Here is an 8,464-nt window from a genome sequence, read left to right on the forward strand (position 1 = left end):
ATCACATACAGCTCGCGCCCAGTGTCTAAGGCAGAGAACATGTGCTCAAGCGTCTCCCACAGTTCAGCAGCACTTTTGATGTTCATGTAAACATCACACAACTGGTCAGAGAGCACGCTAAGAATGCATCCGACGAAAATCGTCGTAGCCGCTGTAAACTCCTGCACCTCTTTCTCAGATCCAAGAGGTAGTGCGGGAGGATTACTCACGACCCAAAACACGCCCATAGCTGAGAGCCATAGCTGAGCCCCCGTCTACAATCTCTTGAAATTCACACCAGTGAACTTCTCCGGTTAAAATCCAGCCATCACTAAATGCCTATCAGGTTTTTTGATTGTTGGAAATAATAGCAATTTAGTGATGCATAAATTAATTCCGACAATGAGGAAAAGAACAATAGTATATGCCAAAGGTGAATGATTTATCACTAGCACTACGATCTAAGACAAAGTCGAACTCTCTAGTGCTAGTAACAGTAGGAACATAAGAACGAACAACAGAGAGAGAATATACATTCTTACAGTGAGGTTGTCGGCGCTAGCAATAATGCAAAAGAAGACGAAGCAGAACGTCGATGGAGATCGGCAAACACTGACGTAGAGGGAAGAAGACGTCCAGCGAGTAGTCGCGACGACGCTTCCCAAAAACCTGATACGCCTCCTACCCCTTGTAGGGACACGAGAAGATGTAGACTTCGGAGACCTGATCTCCCGACGCCGATGACATATCGGTGGTGGGATGGGGAAGACGGAGGCAGTGCAGCACACTGGCAAAAGGAGAAGATGAATTCTCTGTACTGAGGACTACGTCTCGTCTAATATATACACGCGTCGCGTCGCAGCTAAGGTAAGTAATTAACCGCGCGATAGGCCAGCGCAAGTTTCTCCATGCATGCAAAAATATCAAGTAGCAAAAAGAAGCTACACACCCGCAAGGTCGAGGCAAGAAATCGCTAGACCACACGCATGTCGTATGCCCACGCCCATCACCCCACTCGACGAGGCGAAAGCGTGCTCGTGGACTTCTTTCTTTTCCTCTCTCCGATAGCTCCAACTAGTAGGAGACAACTCAGCCATTTAAGTTGGTATCATTCCTTCTAGAGTAGTAATGTGAGACTAAAGTCTCTCATCTTATCATGCATGTGTGAGTGGGTCTTTAAGATTTATCTGAGAATATTATTTGGGCCAGCCCAAATCTTCTAGCACGCAAGGCCACTGGCCGCCATACTCGCGGGTGCGGGTGCCGCGGTCGCGGAGGATGCCGTGCGCGTGCTGGGCCGCGAGTTTCAGCTGCTACGCGTGCCGTCGACGGCAGGGAAACGGCCACGGGCCAGCAGGCGCGGGGCCGCGTGCGTGCCCGGCTGCGGGGGCCGCCAGTGCAGGCGCGATTGGGAGCAGCCGGCCGCCGCTGCCGGTCGCGGGCACCAGGTCACGCGGGAGGCTATCTCCGGGCCACTGCGGGAAAGCCGCCGGCCGTGGCGCGAGGCCACAGGCGCGGGGCCATGGCACGGAGACCGCGGGGGGGCACGGCGAGGAAGCCTCTGGCCGTGTAGTCACCAGCGAGGGTGCTGCTGGCCGGCCAGACGCGCCACGCGGGCTCGCCATCCTAATGCGCGCGACCATGGGCATAACAGCACGGAGATGGCAGTCCCAAAGACGGCGAACTTACGAAGAACAAGCAACGACGAGTACCTCTGCCTTAGGTAAGAAACACAGAAGCATTCCATACCTTGATCCAGTTCTCGTTCCTGCATCCTTCGTACTCCGGTTCTGTTCTTGAACGATTGACGAAGAAAGCCTCTGCTCTTCACGTCTTGTCGTGCAGCAACAGCGCCGGTGAATTCTTCTGGCTTCTCAACTTGCAGTGGAGAGCGCGTGCATGATAATGTGTTAAGAGCAGAGAATGAGAGAGATCGAGTGATGCAAATGATTATATGTTCTATTTCTAATGAACAGTGTGGACAGAGTAGGATATGTAGGAGGTCAAAACCAAACGGGGCATCTAGACTATTTTGCACACAAGGCATGGGCTAGATATTCTTAGAAGCCAATCAATCTATAAGAGATCCATTTGGATCCTGATCCCTATTCCTTGTAACAAACTGGGAAACGACCAGATATGATCAAGGCTATTGATGTAAACACTATCCTCCGGACTATATACGGAGGGGTAGGGTCCCTATGTCGTCATCTTATTAGCTCTTAGCAATCAACCTTCTCATCATCAGCACTCCTGCAACCGAGCACAACACACATAGAGAAGCTATTGTTTAGTGGATGTTTGGTATATCGTAGTTGAACCAATATAAATTCGTGCCCCGTGTTCTACCCCTCTAATTCTCTATACTCAGAATGCTCATCTATTGTCGAACGCGACCAGATTGATCAATTTTAGTTTTTATTTTATTAATTTGGCTTTGATGTCACACAAAGCTGACATTAGCTTTTAAGCAAACTATTTAGAATCAGAATTTTCATAATTTAAATTAGTACCCAAATAATGATTACCTGATGCAACATTCTCACTAATAGGTCATAGCAACATCATAATTCGTGGTTCTTGCAAAATAACCATTAGAAAATGTAATTTACTTGGATAATGTACCTTGGTCATGGTGTAGTAATATTGTGGCGTAGTACCTTTATATGTCTCCATGCTCATCAATAGGTCTTGAAACACCCGATTGATTCCTTTTATATGGGCTAATCTTCACAATGGCAATTAGCAACAGTAGAACATAGCATAACAACAAGCAAGATTGTGGTTGATCAGTAATGGATGCAATTGGCCTTTTCTGGCCGGATACCATGGTGATGATTGGCCTTTTCTGACCGGATACAATGGTGATGGCGAGACAAAAGATAATAGACCAATTAAGCAATTGGTTAGGGCAAACAAGTTCAGCTGCAAAATATAGCCAAAGCAATGATCCCTAGCGTAGTCATCAAAAATGTGTTTACATAATTACAGTCCCACACCACAAGTGCTAGAACATGCATATTTCTACAAAAAAAAAACGTCCTAGCCAGAATATGTAGTAACTAGCTTGTACATGTTCCTGAGTTTTGTCCAAGAACTATAACTACCTTGGATGGTGAAAATGGTTAGGTTTATGAGCAAACTAGTAAAGAGTACCTGTTTCTTTTTATCTGATGACAAACGATTAGTTTTCGAGCAAACTAGCAAAGTAACTGTCTAAACTATCGTCCGAGAGGAACCCTTCAAGGCATGGACATCATTGGGTTGTCGTAGGCTGGCCAGCAAGCCTAGGGCATTGTCTTGGGTCATCATCAGAGGATGAACAACAGGTAGGGTTGAAGACGAATGGTAAAATAGAAAACTTGTTAAAAAGTAAATGTGTAAATTATTTTGCGCTATTAGATTAAGCTCAATTGGTTGTGCTGTGTTAAATACAGGGTAGGAAGGTCTTTCCCCGATAGGATTCGAAACTCACACAATCTCGTGTAAAAAATACAACTCCTAACTTGGACTAAGTGACCAAAACCAACCTAGTTGGTTTCCACGGGCATGAATCTTCCTGAAGCTGTAATTTCCCAGCTCGGACTCCAAATTTGACGTTCTATATATACATTTCGGTCATCTCGGCCAGATAAACACAACGGTGAACTCCACAATGTAGTTTAACAAACTTACCCAAACCGGCCTAGCCAGTTTTCCTTGATTTCTTGAAACTAGACATTTTTTGTTGTCAACGCTTCCTTCTATCTATTTGTAGGTCTTAAATTTGTATTTGATTAGATGTCCATTTGGATCTAGTGAAGTTTTTTGTTTTGGGAATTTTATTTATTTGGGGATCTTCCACTCATGCACATTTTATTTGGTAATAATCTGTGGTCCTTATAAAATATTTTGGTTTGTGTAATTTGTGTTTGACTTACAACATCTTCTGAACTAATTTAAGTCATGTATTTAGTATCTTTATTCTTTAGCCATGTGTTTAGTATCTGGTATAGTTTATTTACTTTGTGCTGATTGTATCAGATGTTGGATTGATATATTCTGAATCTTACCCGTCATATTCTAACAAGATGGTGTTATATATCTACAGTAGTTTATTGTTGTTTGAATATATCTGTAATCTTAGGCCATCTGATTTTAATCTGATGGTGTCAAAATTAGGTGATATGTCCTCTTCAAACACTTGTTTCTTCTCTCTAGACTAATCAGGGCCTGTTTGGCAGGCCTCTGGCTTCTCTGAAAATGGCTCCGGCTCTGCCTCCTCTGAAGGAGCAGCTCCTCTGGAGGAGTTGAAGCCGTTCTGAAAAACGTTTGGCAAAACGGCTCCTTCGCACTAGACGACGTGAACCCACAGCAAGGAGCCGCACGAAGCTCGTTTTTTAGGCTTCTCCTGCGCAGGCAAAAAATGGCTCCGGCTCTTAACCGGCTTCCCATGCGGAGCCCTTTTCAAAACAGACGTTTGGCACAGCTCCTGTAGGAGCCAGATCTGAAGCCTGCAGGAGCCCAGCCAAAGAGACTCTCAGTTGTTGCAATGCTCCAAAGCACAAGCACTTGGGTGCTCATAGGCTTCAATTCAAAGCACCCGAGTATCAAATCGACGACCACGATTGGTACACAGGGAAGAAGCGGGTAATGAACCCTTTTTTTTTGAATCTGCGCAATAATGAACCTTGACCGACCTTTGCTCGCCCGTGGGCCGTGGTTGCCGTTGCCGCCCATGATGTAGGACCCCGAGGCAGGATTGCCGGCGGATTCCCGCTCCTCCAGCTTCAAGGGAGAGCAGGTATTCGAATCATTCAGCCGTGGGGCCCGTGGCGCCACGCTCCCCACCTCAATGATTATTCAGGAATCCAACAACAGGCAAGTCACGGTCGCGGGGGGGGCGGGGGGACTCTGCCCATTCGGCTTGTTCTGGCCTGCCTCGTGCATGCACGCACGGTGCAGGTAAAAAAGCCCCGCAAGAGCCAAACGGCAGTTGCCGATCGGTTGGCTCCCGACCAGGCCATGTGGCATGTGGGCCGACGCATCGCGCGCCGTCCGGCAAAGCGAGTCGTTCAGCTGAGGGCCTGCACTGAGGCACTCAGCAATCGGGTACATATTCCACTCCATGGACTGCAGCTGCAGCAGATGTTTGGGCTTGGGCGTCCGCTCCTCGTCCTCTCTTCCCCTGATAAGCTCTCGCCTCCCGGTGTCGCCGAAGGGAAACGGTAAGCTACGGACAGTTACGGTTACGGGGCGGAAAGCACCAAGCCTGTCGTGTTCGTGTAGCTTTGGCATCACGTTCGGAAGCTCAATTCTTGGAAGAGCTCGCGACCTGTGTCTGTGTGACACGACGCGCGTCCGTTCCCTGGACTGGACGTGGCCACGCACACGGCACATGCCCCCTGTGCTCCGCGCCTAACTCCTACAGTACAGTACTACGCTGCACTAGATATGGTGCAGAGGATCAGGACACGCACTTATCACCGAGAGGCATGTGCCGCCTGGACGCTAGCACAAGATTCCGGCCGGGGCATCCGGGATTCCTGCACAGAGCCCCCACCCACTTCCACTTGGGCTCAGAAATTCGTCAGATTCCCCAGCCGAGCCAGGAGGCAAGAGTTTTACTGGCGGCTGAAAATTAGTCCAGATCAGCTGCTAAAAGATTAGAAAACGGTTTACTAGTGGCTAAGCAGAGACTCGTTGAGCCCGTGGCGGCCTTAACATATTGTTGCCGAACAATTACGGGGTGACGTGAGTTCTGGTGGTCGGAACCATAAATAAAATACTCCACGTGTTTTTTTTTCTTTCCTTTTTGTAAACACATCTGTAGATCTGCATATCAACGAAGAAAGTTCAGTGCTGAAAAGTGAAAACATTACATACGTGATTTCGATTCTGAACATCCTAGCGCTGCAATAGCAGAATGAAAGTTTGTAACAATACCTATAGCACGAGAAATTTACAAGAGAGAATCCAGTCATGACCAACAACAATACATCCTAGTACGTAGAAACATCCTTCAGCTGGCATCATCACCAAGCTTCGACCTAATCCAGGAGCAATAGGAAGGAAGATTCTTATTGCATCTGTACAAAAATTACGCATAAGCAAGCACTAATCTATCTAAATGACGCTGGTTTCTGAATACTAGCTAGAGATCTGACAGCTTCGTCCAATTAACAGCGAAATCACGGCAGACTGGCCAGCTAAATCCGACTGCTCTGGTTCCCCCATTACGAAGACAGCTTCGTCACTGCAGGTCGTAGACGGTGGAGTCGGCGGCGTAGCAGCCAAGCACGCGCACGAAGACGGCGAACTTCTCGATCTCCTGGATGGCCTCGCGGACGCGCGGGTCGTGCGCGGCGCCCTCGCAGTCCACGTACAGGACGTGCGGGAACGCGCGCAGCGTCGGCGCGCCCCGGGCGCTCGTGTCCAGGATCATCACGGGCGGGCGCGCGCCAGATCCAGTGTCGGCAGCCGCGGCGCCGTCGTTGTTGATGATCTCCAGCTTGGTGAGGTTGATGTTGCGCGAGGAGAGGGCGGAGAGCACCTTGAGCACCATCATCATGGAGCCGCCGCGGTAAGCGACCACCATGCTGGTCTTGGCGCCCGCGGCGGCGGCGTCCACAGGCAGCGCGGCGACGGGCGACGGCCTGGAGAGGAGCAGGAAGCGCGTAACGTTCCAGGACTCGTCCTGGAGCCCGTGCGCGAGGACGTCGAGGCCGTACAGGTCGGCGGCGCGCGTGCTGGCGATGGCGGCGGTGTCGAGCATCCGGTTGGAGCGCAGCATCTCGACGGCGCCCGCCGTGTCCTCCACGGGCTCCGGGTCCACCCCGAGCCGGGCCAGCGCGCGGCCGCAGTGCGCCAGAGCCATCGGGTGGCTGATGACGCGGCGCACCTCGGCGGCGCGCACCCCGGGCATGGCGAGCAGGCAGTAGTGCACGAAGAGGTTGATCTCCTGCACCACCACCAGGCCGTGGCGGAGGAGCAGGTCGTAGTTGCGCAGCGCGGTGCCCTCCATGGTGGACTCCACGGGGAGGACGGCGCGGTCGGCGGCGCCGCGCTCCACGGCCGCCAGCGCGTCTGCGAACGCGCGGCACGGGACCGTCTCGCACCCGGGCAGCGCCGTCTTGGCCGCGAACTCGCTGTACGCGCCCGGCGCGCCCTGGAACGCCACGCGGAGGCCCGAGCCATCCTGGCGGCCCCCGCCCCCGCCGCCCGTGCTCACCGAGAGGTGGATCCGGTCTGTATGCCCGTTGACGTGCCCGTTGACGCCCTTCTTCTTCCCGCGGCCGTTGATGTGTTGTGGTGCCTTGCCGTTGGGCGCCGCTGGCTTCTCGGGCGCGTGATGGCCGTTCACGCCGCCGTTGATCTTGGCAGCCGCGGAGATGGGGATGAAGGAGGAGGGCCTGTGCCTTGTCCGGCGGGAGCTGGGGAAGAGGAGGTGCTTGGGGAGGTGGAGGGAGGAGGTGTAGGCCATAGAACGCCTCGCCGCCGGGGGTGAGGAGGGAGGAGGAGGAGGTGGGGATCGGGGTGGGGTTACCTTTAGCTTAGCTTAGCAGACAGGAGTGGTGGGCGGAGGCTGTTGACTTTTATAACTCCGGCACGGCAGCGGCCGACTAGTTATCTAAGCCGGTTTATAAGTTAGAATCTTATTTTTCTCCGATAATAAAACAGCTTCAGTTCAATCAACTTTAATATCAGTCGAACAAGCACGACTTTGCTGGCAAGTGAGCCAGGATGGCAGCCAAAGTGAGCAGGCAGCCAAGTGAGCAAGGACGGCGGTGGTCCGGTTGCTTTGCTGCCCACGATTACAATAATTGTCCGCTACCGAGCACTGCTTCGGCGGCCGATAGATTCGCTCATTCGCTCATTGGTTTTGGTAAGAGATTATCATAATAATATTTTTCTTTCACATTAAATTAATATTAGTCAGGTTTATTCAGAAACTAACTAGTGAACAGGCTTATATGTTTTGCTTTGCTTCTGGATGCTATGCATTGTTTTATTTTATATTAAGGTTAGTTTCTTAAAAAAAAATTAGTAAGAGTATTGACCAGTGGCCACTCCGCAAAACGGTTTGATTGGAGCGTATCCCTGACAAGGCGACAAGTCATCCGCATTTGTCACTGGCGTTGTTAAATCTCTTCTGTTGTCATTCTTGTCTTATAATCTATACTTTTCAGCTTATTTTTTCAGTCGGAACAACATTTTTCTTTCATACCAAATTAGCCGGAACAGTATTTCGGCTTGTTTTTTCAGCAAAACGAACGGAGCCATTAGCTATATAAATCTGAATCCATTGGTTATACCACCCGTCCTCCTCGACAGGTCACCATGCGCTCCACCCCAAAACCACAAACATACGCAGCATGGCAAATTCAGCGCCCTATTCGTCTGAACTTATCAGTTCGACTTATTAGGCATGGTATAGTGTTTTCTCTCACAACAACCATCAGTCGAACAGCTCGCAGATTGAAAAAATCAGAATCCTTGCCTTGTG

At 50.4% G+C, this 8,464-nt stretch overlaps 1 protein-coding gene across 1 annotated transcript; it reads right to left on the minus strand.

Annotated features, from left to right (window-relative positions):
• Positions 1-5,800: 5,800 nt before the first annotated feature.
• Positions 5,801-7,516, minus strand: LOC136534313 (arogenate dehydratase 1-like). Its single transcript, XM_066526771.1, has one exon. It carries the CDS (start codon positions 7,439-7,441, stop codon positions 6,212-6,214), a length of 1,230 nt encoding a protein of 409 aa, XP_066382868.1. The 5' UTR covers positions 7,442-7,516; the 3' UTR covers positions 5,801-6,211.
• Between the last annotated feature and the right edge of the window lie 948 nt (positions 7,517-8,464).

This window comes from Miscanthus floridulus, unplaced genomic scaffold (genome assembly GCF_019320115.1).
Source record: "Miscanthus floridulus cultivar M001 unplaced genomic scaffold, ASM1932011v1 os_1786_1_2, whole genome shotgun sequence".
Lineage (NCBI taxonomy): Eukaryota > Viridiplantae > Streptophyta > Magnoliopsida > Poales > Poaceae > Miscanthus > Miscanthus floridulus.

What these genes read in the sequence shown, in the direction of transcription:
- LOC136534313 (XM_066526771.1), bottom strand. Translation starts at nt 7,441, where the DNA reads ATGGCCTACACCTCCTCCCTCCACCTCCCCAAGCACCTCCTCTTCCCC.